The 25,109-nt window shown below is 42.3% G+C and overlaps 1 protein-coding gene across 1 annotated transcript in view; it reads right to left on the reverse strand.

Moving 5' to 3' along the window:
• myo1d (myosin 1D) overlaps positions 1-25,109 on the reverse strand; it is a 193,458-nt gene that overhangs the window by 72,303 nt on the left and 96,046 nt on the right. The window contains exons 16-20 of the mRNA XM_049564439.1: positions 24,408-24,615; positions 3,770-3,993; positions 1,856-1,994; positions 1,473-1,577; positions 1,163-1,276 (exon numbers count right to left, since the gene is read on the reverse strand). Coding sequence (XP_049420396.1) covers positions 1,163-1,276; positions 1,473-1,577; positions 1,856-1,994; positions 3,770-3,993; positions 24,408-24,615 — 790 coding nt within the window. The remainder of the gene's footprint in view (positions 1-1,162; positions 1,277-1,472; positions 1,578-1,855; positions 1,995-3,769; positions 3,994-24,407; positions 24,616-25,109) is intronic.

A 25,109-nucleotide genomic window follows, 5' to 3' on the forward strand; every position in this document is an offset into this window, starting at 1 on the left:
AAAGTGGGAAAGCTAAGTAAGTTCCTAGTAAAACTGAAACTTACTGCAGATTTCCAAAGAGGTTCCATATATTGGCCTCACAGTGATGTGCTGACCAGCTGCACTGTACTTTTTATTTTAATTTAGTAAAACTGTTTAAGCAGAAATTTATATTTATATTTTTCATTCAAACAATGTGTTAAAAAAACAGCAGGGTTTTATTTTACACTTTTATATTTCTATTTTCATTCAAACAATGTGAAAAAGCAGGATTTTATATATATTTGTTTCATTCAAAAATTGTGTAAAAAGAGTTAACTGCTGTGGTGGTATGTTTTAATAAGGTTACCAATAAGTAAAAGATATTTAATAGTTGTCTATTTTTTTCATTAGTGTACCGAAAAAAAACCCCAAACAAACCGTGACTTGTGTACCGAGGTACGTACCGAACTGTGATTTTTGCGTACCGTTACACCCCTAACCGAAAGTGTTTGGTGGAAACGGGGCTAAAATCGTAAAAATAAACATAATTTTAAGCACTTAAATTTAACTTTTTCTTACTCCCTAACCCTTAATTAACTCCTGACACCGTAGATTTATCTTGTGACAACTGGGGGGTCTTGGCCCAAAAGCTGGGAACTACTTCTGTACAGTAAAGCACATGGAATTTCCTTTGTGTATGAAAAACTTGGCTGAATCACAGCTGATAAACTAGTAACATATTAAAGTATGAGTTTGATGAAATGGTTGAGTCTCTTAGTGTCTCTGTTTATAGAAGTTTGACAGATGCAAAGAAGCATACTACATTTGTGCTGCTCATTCTTATGTGAATATATTGAAAATTCACATCAGGCTCCACTTTAGATGAATCAGAACAAGACCCTTGTGCGTCTGGCAGCATTACCTTGAGGTAATATGATTCACTGTGTGTCATTTTAAGTGTGTAACATGTAATTCACTTCAAATCAAAAGCAATTCTGCAGAAACCATTCTCACTGTGATGTGCTGCACATGAAACCGTGTTTTATGGATTTGCATCTCTCCTCCCATTAGGCCAATATATGGAACCTCTTTGGAAATCTGCACTAAAATGGTATTACACCAGTGTCTTATGAGCCGCCCTCTGTTTGCCACCCTGTATATGTAATAAAGAAGGCTGTTAAAGGAATGGAGTGTGCCATACGTTATAGAGGGGGATGCTCTTCATGGGTTTGTACTGCTTCAGGGGGTCCATCTTGTACAGGTGGCGGTCAGTGATGAGCACAGCCCGGTCCTCTGCCTTGTGGAAACGGTTGATCTGGGAAACACAAAGCTCCTCATTAGTCACCCCACAGGATAAGAGAGCATACACACTCACAAGTCCAAACACCCTGCAGGGTGATGGCACAAACCACGAGCAGTTGGGTGTATTTGTTTTTACAGACAGTTGCATGTTGTGACTGTGTGTGCATGTGGTCAGGAGAGGATAAATGCTCCAAAAGCCTCCTTCCTACCTTGCGCACGTTGCAGGAAAACAAAACTCTCATGAATTTGTCTTTGCGCTGCAGCTCACTGGACACCAGTGTGAATGATGAAGCCGTATCGGGGCTGTCTCGCTTCTGTTGGACATAAACCCCCCACAAAAAACCTGTTAAAACACTCCGGCTTTGTTTACAGGAATTCAGAGACAGTGCTGGCATTCATCAAGTGAGCTCTCATCTTACACACACTCTCATTAGGATCAGAAAAACTCATGTCTGTACAATAGTTGTATGAAGCTGCAGTGAACAGCTGGTTAGTACAAAGACTGTGTGAATACGCTTTTGCGTCTGGAACCTCCCCACTACAATGGCTTTACTACTGCACCCCTACCCACACTGCCATCCCACCTACTCACCAGGTAGTTTCCTTCCCAGGCCCTCTGTAGCCCCAGGTCGGCCCTATGGCCCTTCAGGGCCTCCAGGCTGGCTACCTTGGCCCTCACCTGCAGGGCTTCTTCTGGAGAGAGGCCTTTGATCAGTGTCCATGCCCACCACCTAGAGGTAAACACATCCAAACACACACACACACACACACACACACACACACACACACACACACACACAGAAAACTAAGAGCAAAGGAAAATATCTCCATCGAGATTACAGCTCAAAGCCTTGAGAGCTGGGTCAGCGGCGGACCCCAGCTGTACTGTACTTATTGGACTTTCACTCACACATCCTGACAGCCAACATCATTCTCCAGGAAGGCTATTTTCTTACTGTGCCCAGCTTCAAATAAAAAAAAGCAAACAAACAGACATTGGGATGAAAGGCAGTGATGAGTCTTTGATGGAGGGAGAAAAATCAATGCCCAGTGTGAGCCCAAGGCAGAAGGAAACATGTGTAAGTTGCTTCAAACGGACTCATCTGGATGTAAAATAACACTCGAGGCCATGTGTTCTCTGCTGACTGTCGGGGTCGGATCCACTCTCAGTTCAGCCAATTCAGGAAAGTGATTTTCTTCAAAAGAAAGCAATTTAAAAACATTTAATCTTAAAAAGCTTCATCCTCTGCCTTTGTTAGGACGTGATGAGAATGGATGGTACATTTTTAAACATTTAAATACAGTTCCACTTCATTTTTGAACAGTGTGAAATAAAAGACAGTTGACCCTAAACCTATTCTGTGAAAGGACCCACTCAGCACAAACACAGCAGCTTTTTGTTCGTGTTTGAAAAGCTAGAATGTTAATGTGAATCTGGCAGCTGATATGCAGCAGTCACATTTAAAGGACCAGTGTGTAAAATGCGTTGAAAACCGCTGAAAACAGTGACATCAGTGGTCAAATTCTAGATTGCAGGGCTCACTCGCTCACCCCTCCCGTCAGGTAAATGACGGTGGCCTCGTAGGGACAAAAAGCCTTGCGCAGACAGGAGTTTTTCAGGAGTAGGTCTATCTAGCGAGGAGGTGAATGTTTATTTAGAAATCTAAACCATGTTACGATATTGTAATGAATCCCTCACGAGCAGGAGACCAGAGGAGTGTTCGGGAAAAAGGCCAGTTTATTTGAGCTCTCCAAAAACTCTGGTAACACTCCAGGGGGTAAAAGACTCCGTCCCAAACTCTGACTCTTCTGGCGTAACACACACACTTAATACACACATACTCGTTTACACTACCAAGCGGGGACCCCCTCCCCTCTCTGCTCCAGCAATCTCCAGCCCGCACACTGACTGACAGTGCAGCCCGTAAACAGAGCTCAGCTGTTTTGTTTTTGTGGGGAGATATATCATCAGGAGGAAAAGCGCCGCAGAGAGTGCATCACAAAGAGTGAAGTTGCGTCTTCTTTTCCTCGCAGATGACGTTCGGGTTCATTCTCTCCTGTTGCGTGGTAAGTGTGGTCCATTCGCAAACTTTATAACTAAAAAAAACTTCCACTACTCTCTATCGACGAACTACTAACATTCTCTGCTGTTTCCTCCTCCTCCTTCCTTCCTTCCGCTGTCTTTGTTGGTTTATTTATACACGCGAAACGCGTTCTCTGGCTGGCTTGATTGTCCGCTCGGTCTGCCATACATACATGGCGGCACAAGATGGCGACCTCTCTAAAGCAAGGCCCTTGCTATATATATATATAAAAGCATAATTATAAGGCTACGAAAACCAAACAAATTTTATTTTATAGCGATTATACACTTATATAAACATATTAATGGGTAGAATATTCAGATTCAGATTCAGATTTGACAATAAACCATGCCAAATATTACACACTGGCCCTTTAAAGATAAAGCAATGTTATTTAGAAAATGCTATTTAGAAAACAGTACCTGTTATAGATGCTCCTGAGTGCCTCCTCAAACTTGCGCAGGACTTTGGGAGGCGTGGGCCACTTCACATGGCGGCCGTAATCCTTCATGGACTGGACATTTTTGAAGCGCCGGTTCACCTCTCGGATGTAAGACTTCACCTTGTAGCGTCGGTAGGCCCGCAGGATGACAAGGGCCGCTCTCATCCGCCGGTATCGCATTCTGGCAATGGTGCCTCTCCACACCTGGAGACACAGGGCAAGACAAAGAAAATGTATGAAGCCTTTGTAGATAACTGTTCACATGCTTGGAACACAACTTCTGCACGGCTCCTTAAAGGAGGACAAAGGTATGTACTGCATTATGAAGTTGGGGACTCACAAGAGTCATTTCAAAATTTAGTTTCTGTCCCAAAATGATGATTATAAACCTGAGTTACTTGAACAGCACATGATTATCGTGCTATTACAGGATTTGCTGTTATGGGTTGGGCGTGGATCTTCGGTTGAATGGCTCAGGATGTGGAGCTAACTGGTCATATGTGTGGGTGGTGGGGTGGATGCGGTATAGCACCTCACAGTTCTGGTTAAGGAGCGATCTTGAAAATCAGACCTGTGCAGGAGGTGCAGCGGTTTTAGATCCAGACGACAAAGCTATTTCATTCTTGGACGATGAGCGATGGGTTCCACAATAGCATTTCGGCCAACGCATTTTACCTCTTTGGCTCTCCACACCTGCATGCAACCAAAGCTTACCCAAACGTGATTGGCCAAGACTAGTCAGGCTACAAACGGAAACCAGAACGCTTCAAATACCAAAATAGTTTACCCATGCATTCAACTAAGAGCACATTTTCAGTAGACCCTGCCTAGTAAACGCCCATGTCTTTCAAGGTCCAAGGACAATTTGACATGTGTGTGCGGACATAAAGAGCTGGATCGGACCGCCAACCCTGTGATGAGTGGACGACCTGCTCTACCTGCTGAGCCACAGCCGGTCCGCCCAGGGACAGTCAGAAGCGGTCCACATTAGCTGTAAACCCAACTAGACCCAAACAGAAAAGCACAAACTGTACGGGTTTCAGCTTTGCCTTTTCCTAGTGTCTCATGTTTGTTTTCAGTCTGTCTCTGTGTGTTTGCTGAGTGTGGCCTTCTGGTTCCCTCGTCCTGCCAATCCTCCTGAGTGTCAGCAGCTGCTGAACCTGCACACCTGAACCTCATCAACAATCAAGCCACTGCAGTATAAAACCCCGGCTCAGACACTCTTCTGTGGTACAGACATCAAGGCCAACTAGTTTTCTGACACTCTGTCTTTTGTACTTTTGGAATACACACTCTGTTCTGTGTCTCAGATTCACCACGCCACCCTCAACCATAACTCGCCACCTCCAGCCTTGTTCTCGTCTTCTGCCTCCGGATTCGGACTGCTCTGTCTTCAGCTCATCTGCCTGCTCTGCTTCTCAGCCATCATTCCATTCAAGCCTTCAGCTCCACTTCTCATTTCCTGGTTGTGTTTGCATTTGGGTCTCAAGTTGAACTGCCACAACACAAACACTGGCAGCAGCATGATAAGTGGCAGTGAAGAGCAGCAACACTTCATACTCACGGTACATTTTGCTATTCTTCTTGCTATGAAAAACACATTTTAATCTTATGATGATGAGAATGCAACGTGTGCTTGCAACAAGTCCAGGTATCAGACGCACTGACACAATGACCTGTGATGCACAAACATACAAACAGACCCTAATGTACCTGCAACCAGGTAGACAGTTGGACCAGGTTCCACCTTTAGCACTGGAGGAAAGGATGAGTGGACAGTAAGACCTGCAGTATCTGGATTTTATTTATTTATGTGGCTGCTGGGCTATTTTAAGCTTTTATGCACCAGTGGTAAAAACAGAAGTACGACCTCTGCGCTAAAATCTAACTCAGGAGGACTGAAAGTAATATAGCTATAAATACACCTGCATGTTGCTGTAAAAGCTAATATACAAGTGTGTATTTTAATCTGCCATTTTCTTAATTTAAAATTACACAATTACTTACTTGTCATAAGAATTCATTGTTACATATTTATTTACATCAAGTTTATTAGTTATGTTTGAGTAACATGGATTCAGACTCAAACAAGGACCCCCAAGTCTGCCTGTAACCAAACATAGGTCGAGTGGCTATCAGACCCTCTATACCATGAATAATAGATGTAAGTGGGACCCCAGGGAGCCGTAACTCCTGATCCGCCCTCACTGAAATCACCACCATATGCTCCCCTTTTACTGTATACTCTCCCTCTCTCTCTCTCTCTCTCTCTCTCTCTCTCTCTCTCACACACACACACACACACACACACACACACAGCTACTCAATTATTTATACATTTATACGCCCACATTGAATCTAAATAATCCTAAATAATCAGCGATAGAGTGCATTTAGTGTCACAGTTTAAAGGCTACACTCCTGAATATCACTGAAGAGCAATGCAGAGTAATGACGGAGATCATGAATATTTAATCTTTCAAAGTGTGGGGGAAGGCACAGAAAAGGATTTCTCGCATTTGCATATTAAAAATGTGAAGGAGGCAGTTTTCACCTGATGAGTCTGGCGGTGTGATAATTCGCAGGGGAGAAGATAAGTCATGCACGTAGACTGTGTAAAAGAGGTGGATGTAGCCTCTGTGATGTCACCCATTGGTATGTGGACTACAGCTTGAAGCCTTAAGTTTGGCATTTTGGCTGTCGTTATCGTGTTGGGTTTTTTTTTGGAGCCAGACGTGATCGTGTTTGGACAAGAGGGGAGGAGAAAGGGAAGGATGTGACCGAGATGCCGAACTGGTCTCTGTAGTGGCGACTTGTCAATCATAAAAAAGCCACGCCTCTAACCAGCCGTAGAGTAGGCTCTAGAGCCACATGCCGCTCATTAGCCCCTCTCCAGTGGCTCCCTGTGGCTTTGACAAAAAATGACAATATGAAAATGAATAACAGCTATTTATTTCAATATTTTACTTTTCATTTATCATTGATGTAGGTCTATAGAGATTCTTGCATTCTCCAGCTGTAAAAAATGTGTCCCTAAAAAAACTTAACATTCGGCCGACTAAAATGTGCATCTTTTCCTCTAAATTTTGCCAAACCTCAGTAGTAGTGCACAATGTGATTTTGCCAGTAGGACATGCTCCTGGATCAACATCCCCCATCGCATTCCAGGACCGACAACTCTGACATCATCGTGTGCTAACAAGGTTGGCTATGCTAATGAGTAAACTTGCCAATAGACCGTAATATTGTCGAGCTAGTCTGCTAAGTAGGTAGGCTATGCTAACAAGTAAGCTGTTCATTACAAAGAGTAAAGATAATACAATTTTTCAGTTGCAAATTCCTGCAATTAACTCATTTACAAGGTTTTTGTTCAGTTCTACTAACTTCAATTTGGAAGCTGGCTTAGCTCAGAAGAAGCACAAAGCAATCTTGAAAGAAGCACAGGAGCAGCACACTGATGATGTCAGAGGGCTATAATTGGTTGATCGCAATGTTTGTCCTGGAATGCGATGTGGGATGTTGATTCAGGAGCACTTCCTACTCGGCAAAATCACATTATGCCAGTAGTGCTAACTAGTCTTGAGTCTCCTTAGCTAGGCTAGCTATGGACTCCAAATCCAAAAAAGGAGAAGTCTCAGAGAAAAATTGAGAATTTTTGGTAATGGATGGACAGATTTGTCAGATAGTCATGAATAACCCACCTTCTGGTAAAACATATTAATGAATGCTCATTTAGACATATTATCAATGCTTAAAGTCTAATTTAGACTCAGTAGGCTGTTACCTTTATCATAAGACTCAAACATGTTTTGCGGCTCAAGACAGATTTTTAAAATCATTTTCGGTCAAAAATGGCTCCGATGATAGTAAAGGTTGCCGAGTCCATCCCCAAAGCAAACCTTGCTTCATCGTCTATTTCACTCTAAAGGGACCATAATTTCCAAAATGACCATCATATTGTATTGAGGAAGACTTGAAACTAGCGATAGAGACTATAAACTCATTAGGGAAATTACTGAAGTGAGAAGTAGAGTCATTTTCTTACAGACTCCTATACAATCATACTTCTTTTTGAAACCAGTGGAGTCCCCCCCCTGCTGGCCATTAGAAATACTGCAGGTTTAAAACTGCATTGATGCTCTATGCAGGCATTGCTTAATGGCTTATGTCCAAATAAGAAACTTCTTTTATACAGTCTACAGTTATGCACTACTGGAGTATGGAAGCAGCAGATTAATTCATGTGATTTCACAATTTTAACTTTTCATCATATCAGCTGCAAATGGGTGTTTAAGTACTTTGACATGATTTTATAAGGTTAAATGACACTTTAATTAAAGGAACACAACATGGAGCCACCTCCACTGGAGAGCCAGAATCTGCTCCGGAGTACTGATTTGTCCGCAGCAGGGGTCTTAGCCATTTTTCAGGCCAAGGCCCCCTTAGCTGAGAAAAAGACAGTTTTATGGTACACACAAAACTAGGCTATTAAATTAATAGTTATTTACAGATTCATATATTTTCATATAATATTGTAATACTAAACATACATTTGGAATGTACAGTGATTTAGCGCAGGTTAGCTAGTTCACATGATTGCAGGAGGAGTCATGGGTACCAGCCTATCATCAGTGTTGTGTACTGTAAATTAAATGGATTGCTTTTCTAAGAAGAATAGGCCAGTTTATCTTTGCTAATGATAATATGGACTTATGTTAATGTTTATTTTCAGCTATATTTAAAAAACTAACGGTGCACAGCCTCAGCCTAATTCCTAACTGTACAGAGGGTTGGCCTCCTAAAGAAGCTAAATCACACTGAGATCAGTGAAAGAAGGCCAGTCAGCCATCTCATCACCAAGCACAACCAGCCTCATGCTGTCCTCAGAAAAAGAAGGTTTAATTTGGACTTTTTAAGCCGTGAAAGTTTATGTAATGTCGTGTTATGTCCAGTAATCTGAGATCAGCCCTATCAGGCCAAAAAGTTGAGAAATCTGTCCCCAGGATGTCAAGTGATACCGTCTAAAGCCTACTGGCCTGGTTTCTGTGCACACAATCTCTGATTCTTCAAAGGTTTTCTGATCATGATTACAAGTGTAACTCTCCTCCGTATCATTTGAACTTTTGCCCCCTCTCCTTTATCCAAGTCTTTGTAAAGTAAAGCTGGTCTTGATGGATGCGTGTTCTCCCATAACTACCTGTTGTTTACTGCACAAATAAAACCATGAGTCTACAAAAATAGCTGAAAAACTGAAGTATTATTGTTCTTTCATATCCTCCTTCTTACACCTACTGCTCTTTTTTCACAATGCGATGCTGTAGACTACAGTTCACCAGAGTCTTCTGTGCTGGGCATGTCTTTCCAGCTGTTTCCATGTCAACCCGCTCTGCTTTATGTCAGTCTTAAGGTCCCTGCACCAGGTGTTCTTTGGACAGCCGTCTTTTCTTGTACCTTGTTGCTTCTATCTACAGCAGGATTTATACTTCTGTATTGAATTTGTAGTGTACCTACAGCACAGGCTGTGTAGAGGCATACCGTCAGCTGTAGCCTGATGTGCACCTCCCCAGAAATGTAACTACATGTCCCGGCAATGCAGACCTCCTGTTTATTTTTTTTAAACTGAGAAACATTTTCCCTATGAGAAACAAAGCTTTTATTTACATTTACTACACAGATATCAAACAATAAATTGTAAAGACAATAAAGCCTCCAGAAAATAGCATTTTAAATCTTCTGTGTGATTTATGCTGTCTTCATAAGAGTAGAGGAAAGTCCGCTAGCCACTAGGCTAATTATGCAGTGTAAAATGCCATAGGCTTGGCCTACGCTAATGATGTTAGCATGTTGTGTTTGTTGGGAAAACGTTTCCATTATAAGACAACTGTTTTGTCAGTGAACCTTGCGAGTTATAATGGGGCTGAATTTTGTACTTGTATTTAACTTGGTCACTATTAAGCCATGTTTAATGTGTGTGTTTTGAGTCAATCAAACTTCACAGCACTTGACAGAAACTCCACCGCCAACTCGTGTTTTAGAGGTGTAACCGCAGAGTGACACAGACACACCACTGCACAGGTATAAATGGTCACAACAGCATGGGCTGTGGCATAGGCTCTACGGAGAGCCCTACACACAACTTCAAATCAGTCTTATGGCCTGCCTGGTGATGCTGGCATTGGGTTTTTCGAGTGTGAGGCCGATCCATCCCCATCTTTTCCTGACTTCTTCTTCCACAGGTTGTTGGCCCGTTGCCAGAGATCACTGTTGCTGATGGTTTCTGGCCAGTTAATACTCAGTTAATCCGCCTCAGGCAGCTGTTGATGAATATTTCGTCATTGTGGTCTTGGTTGTCCTCCACGTCTCTGATCCGTAAAGTAGTAAAGTCTTAATGTTGGAGATAAGGAATCTAAACTTTGTGCGCTGGCTGATTTCTTTGGAGCTCCAAATGTTCTTCAGTTCGATGAATGAGGTCTTTACCTTGCCGATTCTGGCTCTGACGTCTGCAGCAGTGACACTGCCATGCTAAGTGATGGCTTCTACTTCCGTCAGTGCTATTATCTCCAGGGTCAGTGGATCTTTGTGGGCTGTGTTGACCTTGAGGACTTAAGTTTTGCCTTAATGGATGTGGAGACCTTCTTGTGATGAGGTGCCAGTATTCATCTTCTCCTACATGTGCTGTCGATAAAGGAACCGTTTCTTTATAGAAAGAAAATTCACAATAACTCTTTACAACCCATTTGATTGCCTGAAACATTCAACGTTGTACAGCTTAAAACAGGACTGCTGTTATTACTCATGCTATGTTAAAATCACCCTTTTGGTTTCGCCTTGCGTCATTTACAAAGACAGAAAGCACAGGCTGTATTTATATCTGAACACTGTATATTGATTTTTCATGTTCATGCAAACCAAATGAAATCTATTCAGGTACAAAAATAGCTCCTCTAATCCCGTGTTATTTTAAGTCTCAAATGGTGCTTCTCTGGCAAAATGGCAGTTGACGACCTTATCCTCTGTTTCCTCCATGCTGCACTGTCTCTAATACATTATGGATGAGAGTGAGAAAAGAAGCGGCTCCATATTCATCACTAATCGACCCCTGAGATGACTCTCCCACATGCCCAGGGTGACAGCGGTAGGAGGAATGAATGTGTTCTTACTGCTGGCTCTGACTGCTGCTGACTTAGTTGCCTCTGTGAGCAAGGTTAAAAGTTACTTTTGTTTAAATTCAGACTGTATTCAGAGTGTTACGGTAATTAGGCAGAGCTTTAAGAGCAGGTGTGGGGTCAAACATAACTGTCAGCTAAAAACCTGGTGTATAAACTAGACTGTGAGTGCATTTAAAGTTGAATTTGAACCAGTTAACGAGAGTAAATAGAAATTATTTGGGGATATCTAGTCATCCTGTTTGATACACCACTATAAATACTCTTTACTGCACTCATTTTCACTTTTGAGCTCCATTTCATATACATATAAAGTTTTATGTCATTCTTAAATTTTCTTCAACGTGCAGTTTTTTTATATCATAATTTCTGCCAGGATTTTACTCACATACTTGTAAAAACATTTCCTGTCCTGATTCAGAAAAAGTGTCTAGCCTATAACCTACACACTTTAATTTTATTATTTATTAAAAAGTTATTCATGTGGGAGAGCCAGTTAAAGCAGAATGAAATCTAATTTTCACTCTGCTGAGCAGACATTTCAAATTATGGACCGTGGATTTAAGTTGATGAGGATGAACAGGATTCTCATAGCTGGTCCAGGGCGATGTGACTCAAGGTGGAATTACGGCATTACAGCAGCAGAAATCGATTTAGAACATTCACGGTGATAGAGAGATTTGTCATGCTATCATATTATCTGGCTGTACCATGGTATAATTACACAGTATACTCCACAGTATGTGGGTTTACATTTTGTCATTCACTCTGTGATATACAGCACAATGATGATGTGAAGGGTTGCCTCGTCTCGCCACGGAATATTAGACTTTTGCAATGAAATCAATAGCTGAAGTCAGAGCCAAGCCCCTTCCCATTAAGTGATATAAGCAGTTGCTTGCTGGTCTTTGGGGGGGCCTGAGAAAAGACTTTTTAAAGAGCGTGAGACATTAACAAAATCAAAATAGAACCTCCTAAACTAAAACTGACATTTCTCGCCATTTTAGCCAACAAATAGTAACAAAAAAAAAAAAAGGTGAGAAATGGGCGAATGAGGAAGGCCCAGGCCCTGTCTACATGTATACAGATATTTTAAAAATGAATACATTCCCCCTCTTTTTTAAAGCAGCTGTGCGGAACGTTTTACCATTTATAAAACTGTCCCTAGTTCGTATCACCCCCCTTGAAGATCCACATATTTATTTGAACCCAACAGCGACAAAAAAGCCTTTCTCTATATGGCTATTTAGCGTAGCCTCGGTCGGGTTGGACACAGCGGAAGTCAGCAAACCAGAATACGGCACCCGGAGGCGGAAGTAAGTCTGCACACCTGCAGCGGCCCGCAGCTATTAAACCACAGAAGAAGAAGGAGCCGTGTTTACAGACAGTGTTCTTCGAGTAAGCGGTGCGCAACGGGCATTGCTGAACACACAACAGTTTTACCAGATGTATCTTTAAGGACTTGGTTGTACTTTCGATGTTATGTCGGACAAAGAAGGAGCACCATCTAAAAGAAAAAGAACAGAAGAACAGAAGAAGGCTAACGTGACAGTGATAGGGTTCGAGCCCAAACGCGTGTAAACCTCGGTCGGGCATTCACCAAGTGGAGAGAGCTGAGAGATTTGAAAGGTTTTAAAGCTGATCCCGAGTTGGCCCTTTTCCTAATCGACAGGTATGTATTTTTGTTTTTATTTAGAGAATATACCGCAACTTGTTAGACGTTGTTTCACTTCAGTATATGACGACATGGAAGTTATAAGCAAGCTAAATGTAACTTTAGCTGATGTGAACCGCTTTAGTCTAGTAACGTTACAACAAATGCCACAAAATTATCTGTGACTGTGACCATGAACACAAATATACAGCAGGCAGATGCAGTTGGTTCAAGTGTGTAGCTGAAGTGTAACGTTAGTAACGTTAATCCTCTCGCTCTCCAAAACAAATGCATGCGGTAATTGCCGGTTGTAGTCGAGACTTTACGAATGAAGCTGAATGCCGGTTGCAGTCGGAATTTATGACACCAGGCTGTGGGTGTCATACCGCTTCGACCAAAGGGGGCGCTATAGTCAACAAAAACGTAAAGTTCCACACAGCTGCTTTAAAAAACAATTCTGTTCACACTACCTTTGTTTTGCAGAAAATCTCAATTCACACTAGAATGCCAGTGTTCGCTGTCTCAACAGTCTCCCCTTGTCACAAACGTATTAAAGTGTACAGGCTAACGTCACCTTTTTCAAAACACCTACTGGAGATCTCATCACTGTTACATGTAAGGATGAAGGAGCTCACTCAAACACACAAGCGATGTTCTAGACATGCTCAAGTTTTACTTCCATTCCTTATCGACAACCATCCCACTCTGCTAATGTCCAACCATCTGCTGTTCGACCCGGCCTGATGATCCAAAACTGAAATTTCTGGCAGACTTAAAACCAGGCATACTAAGTTTAAGGGTAAAGCAGGCATTATAACAAGCAGTGCTAACAAAGCGTTAGCAAACCGAAAGTCCGCCATTGTTATTGTTGTGTCTGTGCTCATTAAACAAAGCAACAATGTGCATGCTCAAACTGAGGAGATGATGTCATTGTTACACAAACGCTCAGTTTCACATGTTCACACAGATAAACAGTAACCAGAGCATGAAAAATCTGCACCCTTGAAGGCGTTTTTAAAACAATCTCTGTGTTAGGGACCAAAAACTGTCTGAGTTTTCAAAAATATCTGTGTATGTGTAGACAGGGTCTAAATTAGCCATTAACTGTCCCCTATAAAACAACACATATTGTGGTTGTATTAGGTACACATGTGCTACACAAAAATAATGAGTCTGCTGTGAAAATGGTCCATAGAGAAATACTGAATTTACTGTAGTCTATTACAGATGCTGCTAACAAGGCTCACTAATCTAATATTTACAATACATAAGTTGGTTTGGTGCAATGTGAAGAGGCAAGACGTTACAATGAGGACAAGACCCCCAACAATAGGCTGCAGCAAAGTAGAGGTCAGTCATGGATGTATAAAGAGACCTGGATACAGCATTGGAGGCGGGGCCCTGTTCATTCCTATGAAAGTTGCTCAGTGGTGAATAAAGCCAAAAAAAGTTTAACTGCTGCGTATAAAACTACCCACATGATCAGCACTGTTTCTGCATCACTGGGCCCATAAAGCAGGTGCACTAATACTGTCGGCCGAGCAGGCTACTTCCAGTTTAGCGCTCCACTAACTTTAATGGAGATAAAATGATTTAGTATTGTGGCTCCTCTCGACTCCAAATGTTATTGGAAGGATTGGATCAAATCCAGGAAGTGAAACGAGACATTTTGCAGACGTTGTGATGTCCACTGTTTGACAGATGTCTCTTTCCCTTTGTCATTTTGGAGCTGAATGGCATCACTTGATAGACTCGGAAGTTGTAGATACACTGTTTGGCCACTACAGAAATGGACTTCATAACCCAGTGCACTTCCTGGGGGTCAGCCAGGTGTGCCACAGTGTTTCTGCTGGTAACATCTTTGTCCCCACAACAACAAAAAAAATAATCACAGAAGAAGACGAATCTCCTTTTCCCTGCTGTTCGGTGACAGTTTTAAATTGTGACTGGGAGTTTACAAATGCCGTTGGAAACAGCAGTTGGACTGCAGTTGGAGAACGTTGCTCCATGCGCCTCAATGTGTGTTGCTGATCTGTCTTGTACGGAGACTACAGTGTTTACACCGGTGAAATGAACGGAAGTAATAGTTTAATAGTTTAGTGATAGTCCACTTTCCCCTACTTTATCACTACAAAAGTTCAAACAGACATCTGTTGAACACCTGTAGGACATGTGTGAAAACATTTTGCAGGCAGGACAAAATTTCAATCATGTAAGTATGAGAGCTCCTAAAATATGCAACATAATCAGGATGATATCACCTCCGCATCATTTTGAGCCAAAAGAAACCCGCTCTAATAAACTGAGTGCTGACAGTGCAGGAATTAAACCTTTTGTTTCACACAGGATCTGTAAAAATCTCATAACATGTCATAAATGCAGCATTAAACATTCATCTAATTATATCTAAACCAGTGAACACCTCTATAATTTCTTTCTCTTCATTCTGTTATAGCCTCTCAGCATATAAAACTCTCCTCTACCCCTCCAGACACACACACACACACACACACACACACACACACACACAGTGTCCCACCCCATATGTGCTCACATGATACACAAAGCAAAAAGTGGCCAAATTAGATTTTCAGTGAGAGCTCAGCTGAGATGTTGCCGGGGTAATATCCACATGGTGCGCGGGCCTATGCCAGATCAACAACTGTGTTTATCTAAGCAACAAATCACTAATTACATTGTAAACGAGCGGGGCTGGAGGTGAGAAGCAAAGCACGAGGAATAAAAAGACAATAAAGCAACAATGAATCAGATAACAGCCGACGTAAAGTGTCTCCACCGTCTTCGGAGCCTCATTAAGGTGCGTGACAGGTGGAAAGTGGCGAGAGGTTAGAATTATGACGGGGCCATCCAGGCGCCCACACAGACACAAACACACTCACACACACTGTAAACACTTTGCTGCTTCTCGACCAGCGAAGCAGACTGTGATGACGCTGGTGAGCTGATGAAGATGACACTCGGGGGATTGCGGATAAATCAGGCCAATAACAAGGCCCCTGACGGCCTGCCCCCTTCCTCTCCTGGCCAATAAAGCCATCTGATCATCCTTTTAGAGACTCTGCCATCATGGAGCCTGCCCTCACCACGCTCCGGGGCCCTGGATTTACGAGCTCATCAAAGCCAGATTGGGGATCTTTCGTTGCAACAAAGCGGGACAGATTGCTGGGGTTTGACTTGGGGGGGCGGCTGGTTTGAAATGCTCACTGAGTAAAAGCATTCACATAATGCCTGAGCCAGGACAACTGGTGAGAGCTGGAAGGCTTCGGATGTGAAGTTGAGCAGAGCAGAACACAGACAGGACCCATTACTGGATACTGAATGTCTTTAATCTAAAAGTATTGGGACTGCAGCTCTAAAAAAAGGCCATTAGCTGAACTGCAGTGTTGGCAATCTAAAAGGCCCAATACCAAAACAACCCTTCACCTAGTTGTCACCTCGAGGGGGGGAAAAACCACGAGCAAATTCCGACATGGAGAGACAGATAGGCCGATGTGCGCCATTGTCACACTTGACTGCAATCCGCTGCTGAACGCCTGAGTTTCCACATCCTCTGGGGATATTGAGCTGGTTTTCCAGTGACATGCTCGATGCACACGGTGGGCGGAGGGAGGCGGAATCGAGAGCGTGCGACACAATTTAGCGAGGCTGCAATGTGCTTTGACCACAGCCTGTCATAGGGAGACACTGGGCCAAGGCACAGGCCAGCAGTCATTATCATAAATCAATAAAGTGCTCGGCTAGAGCGGCACACACCCACCGCTAACACTGACACCTCTATACACCGAGTCTCATTCCTTCAGTCATAACTCTCAGCATTATGTCAGGTTAAAGCTCCGGGCTAATACTCTAACCATGTGAAACAAATGTGTTCAAAGTGATCTAGAGAAAGAAAGTCTAATTAGAAGGGACAGTATTGAAGATTAAATTGAACCACCCTGAACGACCCATCCATCAATTAGACGGACTGGACAAAATGGATTGGAAGAATACTGCCGATGGTCTGCAGAATGAGCTCAAAGTAACACACTGTTCAAACAGGTTTGAAGGACACATAATAAAATCAACTTATTGAGGAAGTAAAGCATGAATACAGTTTATACCCAGCCACTAGAATTAAATGATGAGAGCATCAGTACAGGTCTTGCACATAGAAACTTGACATGTATGTTCTCTAACTATCTGCAGAGCTGGTTTGTAGATTATTGTATGGACTATATGGAATTCAATGGGTGTTCTTTACCTTATTACCTACCTATTTGGATGGTATCTGTTTTTTCATACCTTCCTGAAATTTCACTGAGGTATACGGTATATGACAGTATTTGTGCAGTGCTACCTAATGCCTCCTTCTGACACACTGGCAAGTTCTCTCAGCTTTTCCAGTCCAATAAATGAACACTAATCTCACAAAATGTCAATAGGTTATATTTTTTACACCTGTTTTACCTATTAAACAGATAAAAATAACCGCACGTCTTCTGAATTCAAGTTTCTCTCTTGCCTTGTTCACTCATCGTAAACACACTTTATTCAAACTCGGAAACAAAATTTTAAAAAACAAACAAACTTGAAATGTTAAGATACATGGTTTCTCCATGTTTTGTCTTTGCCCTTGCTATCCAGGTGTTAACATTCCTGTAACGTTATCCCCATTATTACCAATCACCATGTTTGTCACTTAATGGTACTAAGCCATTGCTAATTTGACAATACAGCATTGGAGGCAGGACCTTGTTCATTCCTATTAAAGTTGCTCAGTGGTGGCAAAAGTGAACCCACAACAGTTTAACTGCTGCGTATAAAATTACCCAGATATACGGCATATGACAGTACTTGTGCAGCGCTACCTAATCCCCTTCTTCCCACACACACCAGCAAGCTCACGCCGCTCCGCAAGTTCTCTCAGCTTTTCCAGTCTATTAAATAAACGCTAATCTCACAAAATGTCAAGACAGGTTGTACTTTTACATGTTTTATGTATTAAACAGAGAAAAACAACCGCAAACCTTCTGAATTCAGGTTTCTCTCTTAACGTGTTAACTCATCGTAAAACACACTTCATTTAAAACCAAGTAAGGTGTCAAAATACATGTTTTTCCCACGGTTTGTCTTTGCCGTTGCTTGCCAGGTGTTTACAGTCCTGTAACGTTGCCCCTATCACTAGCAATCGCCATGTCTGTCAGCTTAAATCCCTGCCACCAGTACAGACTGATTATAAAGCATTTACTTGACGTAAGAGTGTCTTTATTTTTTTTTACCAGATTGCATCGTGTACCCTCAAGGTCAAACAATTGTGTTAAATGCATTTCCGTCCTTATAAAACATTTGATTTAGGTGCATAACACCATGCTGAGTCTAGCAACTATCTGCTTTTATGCTTCACATTATTAAGCACTGTTAAGATTAACTGTCATAATGTAAAGTCAATGAAATATTTGATTATATAATAAAGCATTTGATTTTTTTTTTTACATTTAAAACTGTGCAGGATGCAAAACAAAATACGTACTTTTGCTCTACAGCGCTCCTGGTGGTCAAAAACTCCACAGGGTGCCTTTAATCTGTAATAATTTTGTTTATCATTTATATTAATTGTTCTCAATCATTTTTAGAGCTAAAAATAGAATTTAATTTGACATTAAACTGAGTCACTAAATGAATAATACATGATTATTTGGATTTTGGACTGTTGGCTGGACAAATATAAGCATTCGGAGAGTGCAATAGTCGGCATTTTAAAAAACAAACCATTAATCCAGGAAATAATGAGCAGATTAATTGATCATGATAACATTTGTTAGCTGCAGCCCTCAAATTGACAATATGTTTTCAGTTTTTTCCCCATGTAGTCATTTATTTGTGTGCCTTTCTTTTATCACCCAGTCACTTTTGGTAAATACATACATATTTATATGAGGTTTGTCATTTTTGTTATTTGTTTAGAATCAATTTATTCTGGAACAGTGTTTTTTATATATTTTGGTGTTTTTTAAGCATTTATTACACAGAATTATGGGAAGAGACACATGGGACCTGAACTGTCATGCTAGCTGAAGACCAGGACGCCCCTTTCTCTCTGCTATTTTGAAAATAATATCAGTAAAATAAAATATTCTTGTGAGGATGTGGAGACAGACAAGTGGAAGGAAAAGCTGAAAAAAAAAAAGCTTAGTAAAGTTTGGCTGTGAGCCACAGATCAGTTGCCATGGAGAAAGACCCATGGTTACAGTCTCTCAGAGTTTTTATACTTGCCCAAGGTGTTGTGTACTAAAGGATATTTTTAGGCTACAGCCCTGGGAAAAAAGCACAGATTCAGCTAGATTCTGAAGCCTTCGTACAATTATTATAAAATGTGGCTTTTCTTTCATTTAGGTGTCAGAGTACAGATGCAAAGGTAACAGGATGCCGCAAAGGAAAGTGAGGACAAAGCAGAGGATATGAAGAAGAAACTGAGAACAGAGGGAGCACATTTCCACTCCTCAAAAACCAGCAGTGATTGTTACAGAAGGAGTTAAACCATCCTGCTTTGATCTGCTGCAGTGTTCTCACCCGGTGAAGTTTTTGTGGAGGTGATAGCTTTGGATGATAAGTTAAACACTTTGCAGGTTCAGAGGGGGGATCAGAGGATTAGGGATCATGTTTCTGCTGAGGTCTAGCAGGAGACAGATCAGTTCTGGACAGTTAAGCAGAGAGGAGGCAGTGCTAGCTCTGCACTAAGCAGCTCGCTATTCACCAGAGGGCTGCACAGAGCTGGCCACAGATAACTCCCTCTGCACGTCACTCACATCGTCCAAAAAATGTATTTATTACTGCACAATTCATCACCTCACGAGTCACGACACCAGTTATCCAGCAGGAAACAATGCAAAATTTGAAAAAAAGGCTCTTTATCCTTTTAAGACATTTTCATTTAGCTCTTGCTCAGACAAGCCCCCCGTGGCCACGCCGTGAAAGCTGACTACCCGAGACATAACGCTCGCCACGTCTGATAAACCCACTGCTACATGGAGAGTATGTAAAGCTTTGGAAAGCAATTAAGGTGGCAGCTCAGAATACACGAGAGGAGGGGGGTCTCTCCTCGTCATCGGCGCTGCTCTGACAAGCGCCGACAGTTATTGTGATGTGGATGGCTGAGCTTGAATTTATGAAATATTCATTTTAACACAGAAGCAAGGTGGGGGTGGCCCATGTATAATTTATAACATCTGTATTTATGTTGGATTGTGTGGCTTTTTTTTTTCTCCTGCCGTTTCTAAAAGTGGCAATGATTTAAATTGTTCCACACGAGGTGGAACTTTCAGTGTTGTGGATGTAGAGCCATCACTGGTAATGCATCCGGGCCTGATTGCAATAAATTTCATGTGGGGTGTGTGAGTGGCTGGAGCACAACAAGAGCTGGGAGATGAAGTGAGTGAGAGCACATGAAGAAAGGACTGAAGGATGGAGAGAGCAGCGGGATTAAAATGGAGCTGTGAAGGAGCCTCCTCCCCTCCTCCTGCCACAATCCCTTCCTCCACCTACTCCCCCTCTCCTCCTCAAAAGAAGGGGAGGTTATGGTAATTTTAAAAGGGGTAAAATGAGACAGAAAAACACAATGTTCTCCTAATTTGGCCAGGCAGTGGCACTACAAGGGGCCACTCAACCTGTCTTTAGGAAGTGTGCAGCTTCACAAATTGTGTTTTTTAGTTGTTTGATGGGGCAAACTAAGTGGTATTATTATAAATCCATGAGGGACAAGGAGTGTGTCTGAGCCTCAGTCATAGGCTGACAGTCCTGGCACTGCGGTCCCGACTGGCATAAGGCTGTGTGGTGTGCCAGGTGCTGATAAGGGGATTGCTTGGCGCAGCAGATCAGACTCGGAGCTGGGATGTTTGTTTGAGTAACAGCATGACAGACACAGGAGTCAATGCTGCTGTCACACCACTATTTGATTTTGTGTGTCACTGAGTGCATATAGCATGAGTGAGCATGCGTCTGTGTGTGGAGCACATATAGCTGGTCTGGCCTCAACACTGACAGAGGGCAAGATTAAATACGCCTGTGCAGACACCTCTGAAATGTTTGATTTGGTGGTGATTCCTCTGGGCTTTCCCTTCGTTATCCCGGCCCGCTTATCCTGGAAGATACAAGATAGGGAATCCTGAGGGAGCGGTGGAAGAAATGCTCGTCTGGTGTGTCTGTGGGAAGAGTCTGCAAAAGGTCAAATGAATCAATACACAGGTCAACCAATCAATCAGCTACAGGAGTTAATTTGGCTGGAGAAACCTTTCATGTCTGGGAGCTTTGAGATACTCCCTGAGAAAGGTAGACATGAAAGCAACACGATGTGGAGGAATCTGCAAACATGATTCTGATTTAATGACAGATTAAGTGTCAATCACACGGCTCCCAGGCGCAGGATGTAGTGCTCTAAGAGCCCACATGATGTATGCAGAGCGTGCATCAACCTGCTTGTCAGTCACAGATCCCATTTTGCATGGTGCATCTTAAATTCGACAGCCAGGCAGAGCAACACACAACATTTACAAACCCATCTCTCCATCTATCAAAGTAACAAAGCTCTGCTCCGCACGTCGATCTGACACATGTCAGCGCATGCACCATCATCACAGCAAGATACTGGCGCTCTCGCCTGAAGGTGTCGTCGCACCACTGAGGCGCCAACTGCTGAATACAAAGACTCAAACAGGGATCCATACTCACAGCAGATCAGTTAACACATGTCCAGCTGAAGGAGAAACTGGTAACAGAGCAAAATCAGTATCAAAGACCACTGCCTGTATGATATAAAGATGGCTGCGGTCAGAGAGGAAGGGAGGATTTTAATATCTTAATCTAGGGTTGGGCTGGGACAAGATAAAGGGTGTTTCTCAGGAGCTGAATTTAAGAAGTAGGAGAAAAAGGTCCAAATCTCATATGGATGTTATACTGAGTTCAGTTATGTGTAGGAGAAATAGGCTGGGAGATCTTAATTTGAATTTCCTGTCCCTGTGGTAAGACACTCTTTGTTGATTTAATTTGACACTGAGGTTATACAGTAGGCGTATTCATCATCATTGACCCAGATGTCCTGATTTTCACTTTAATATTATATTCATATGATGTTGAAAGAAGATATTGCAAATCAAGGCCAACATCATGGTCATGTAAGACCTGCATTGTTCATTCAGAGGCCTGAATGCATTGAAAACACCTACTTTCAAAAAGGGTTGTGCAACTAAAGCATAGGAGGTGTACAGACAACTGAATGACACATGTTATTCCAATGTTCCAATAATCAATTCAGGCCAGAGCCTGAGAAGAGCGACAAAACATGCTGAATAAATTAAAGGTCGACAGATAGTGGATGTTTAAAGGCTGATGTAATAACCAACGTTTGGAACAGAGATTTTTAGATTCACTATGACATTATCTTGACTTTGAGTATGGAACCACCATGCAACAGAGAGATCAGAGATGGGCAGTATTTCTGTAACTCGTATTAGAAACATGTACTTCAGTTACTTTTGAGCATTTCGTAATTGTTATTTGACGGAGCTGAAAAAAATGGACTGTGAAACAAGATAGTTAGGCCTCATTTACACCGCAAGCGATGCGTTTGTGAAGCGGTTGCGAAGAGGTCCACAAGCGTAGCGGCAGCACACGTGTTTTCACGACAAAACGAAGAGAAGCGTCGTGCAGTGGCTGCTGCTATCCTGTCAAAATACAAACCACACCTGAGCAGTTGGTGGCGCTAGTGTTTGCAAATCTCCAATAAACCCCAAAGAAGAAGTGAGTTTGGACCCAAAGCCCAGAGTGGACAGGTTCGTGCACCAGTGATTATTCCAACGCTTGAAGAAAGACAAAGGAAGTAGTCTTTGTCTGCTTTGTATTACTACTTAACACGAGTTTGCACATGTTGTGACCGTAGATTTTTTGTTGAAAACAGCAACCATTCACTCGCGACTCGCCCAAAAAATTTGGCGCCTCTTCTATTTTCGAGCTTGCTCGTGAAAGCAAGAAGGGCAAAAGCAACAAGCTCGTTGAAATGAAAACGCAAGTAAACTGCGACTGTTCACAAGCGCTACACGAACGCATTGCTTGCGGTGTAAATGAGGCCTTAGGGTGCAGTAATTTTGTGTTTTCAAAACACTCAAAATACTTTCTCAGTGATTCATACACATAAAAAACAGGTGTACCTCAAGATGTTGGAGGGCTTTAAATTAAAAGAAGAAGCTGCATTCACTCGTTCACCGACTCACAGCTTTGCTATAGGTCTACAGCGCTGGAACAGCTTAATCGGTTATTGCAGTCCAGCCAAAAACTTCATCTTAATACATGTTATTGACCAATAATTGTCCCATGTACAAAAGGCTATGTCCTTGCTGTAACTGCTCCACATTCAATTCCAGCCTGAGGCCCTTTGCTGCATGTCATCCCCTCTCTCTACCCCTTTCACACTACATCCATCCTGTCAAATAAAGGCCAAAGCCAAAAAAATCTCTGGAGGTGTCCCCACTGATCAGCTCCTTCTGACACAACCCTCCCTTCTTCAGCTCTGGTTGGTGATGTACATCCCTGCATGACTGGTGGAAGCTATGAAGCCATCAGTCACTATTTAAGCCAAGTTTAGCTGGTAACGACAGCGTGTAAAAAGTACTGTCAGCGCTGATCAATTGCTCCAACCAATAAATCAGTCGACCTCTAGAATAAACACACTTTTCTGATTAATTTAGTTCTTGTCCCTACAAAGTTCTATTGTAAGTCACTCTGGATAAACGTGTCTGCAAAAATAATTTCATTACATGCAGACTTGTGCTAAAACGGACGTCATAGACACAATCCTGCTGTGCATCCTCATGGGTAATCTAAGATAGCTCTCTAGATAAGCTGTGGATATCTGTGATGAATGCAAACATCTATTCCCATTATTGCGGCTTCCAAATGAATTCAAAAATAGCCGCCCACAGACGCCATAACGGGAGATATGATAACTCACTGTCTTTAGTTTTGTTTACTCACTGTTTGATGATCCAGGAGCTTCCATTAGTTTTAGAATTGACTGTTGTACGATGTATTGAGAGATGCAGGATGGCGCTATGAACTGAAAACAAAACTGCCCAAACAAACATTCCCCAAATGAACAGGCCTTTACAAGAAGTTGGACACCTGTTGTATTTGCAGACCGCTGACATACAGTTAAGTCTGAGTGGTTGACTTCATGACCAGCAAACCACAAACAATGAGCAGATTTATCTTCACAGGGTAGGATAAATTCAGATTCAAGGAGCATTTCTGTTGCTGCCCAAATCTCAGAAACCTCCCAAATCATATATCTGATTCCACTCACAACTTTACGAGAACTGTGTGGGTGAAAACTCCGACAGAGAGAGAGAAGGAGAAAGAGGCAGAGACATTCATCCTGAGAGATATAAGATTCCAATGCTAATAATACAAGATTATATCAGCTCTGAAAATACCTCAGTGCTTGTATAACTTGTATAAAATTCTGAGTAGAGCCTTTCTGGTCTCCAAGGTTATTCATATGCAGAGCGAGGGCTGTTGAATTTCAATGAGAACACTGAAATAGGATGTTGTTAATTTGATTCACTGGTTTAAATTTAAGGCAAAGTCAGAGAGAGGAAAACAAAGATTAAACAAAAGAAGCAATGTGACGAATCAGTGGCTTCTTGATACCTCTGATATTTAAATTTGGCACATTTCTCACGGGGTCAGAGCGATCATGGTGCCATGTCAGTATCTGAGCTCATAAGTTTCAATAAGGTGGTTAGACTCACCTTCTGGAGGAAGAGGACAATTCTCTGGACCATTTCTGCCCGCTGCTCCTCCAGGCTGAAGAGCGTACGTGGTGTGCGGATGAAGACCTTGGTTTTGCCATAAGCCACGTCGTGGTCGAATCCACACCCCTGCAGGAGCCTCTTCACTGCGTCTTTATCTGATGGCAGGTCATGGTTTGGCCACGTAAACTCTGAGATCATCTTGTATCTGGAGGAGGGACAAAATTATCATATGAAGAGACCCAGCAGTGTGCAGCGAAACAAACAGAAGACAAAATAAAGGTTATTAAAAAATGTAGCTGTCTGCAGGAAGGAGCACCAAGAGCTAAGTGTTTATAGCCTTGCAAGCAATGTGGTTATTGGATGATTTATTATGAAACAGGGTACAAACAGTCATTGCCCCCTTGACTTTGGTGATCCTCTGATTTTTCTTTGCGCCTCCATGAGATTAATGATGCTTTAGTGAAATGTTGTGTTAACTGTATGATGGATGAGCATAAAATCTGGTGGACACTAGCCCCTTTTACACTGCCAAATTTCCGCCGTTTTGCCGGCAAGCTGCGAGCGTTTAGACACACACAGAGCCGGATTGGCGAGTTGATCCGAGGTGCCCAATTTTCCACCTCGTAGGGTAGACATATTGGCGGAACCCTTTTAGTTTAAACAGACCGAGGCGGCCTTCCGCAACGGGAGGGGCTGTTG

Source organism: Epinephelus fuscoguttatus, linkage group LG20 (genome assembly GCF_011397635.1).
Source record: "Epinephelus fuscoguttatus linkage group LG20, E.fuscoguttatus.final_Chr_v1".
In the NCBI taxonomy this organism is placed as follows: domain Eukaryota; kingdom Metazoa; phylum Chordata; class Actinopteri; order Perciformes; family Serranidae; genus Epinephelus; species Epinephelus fuscoguttatus.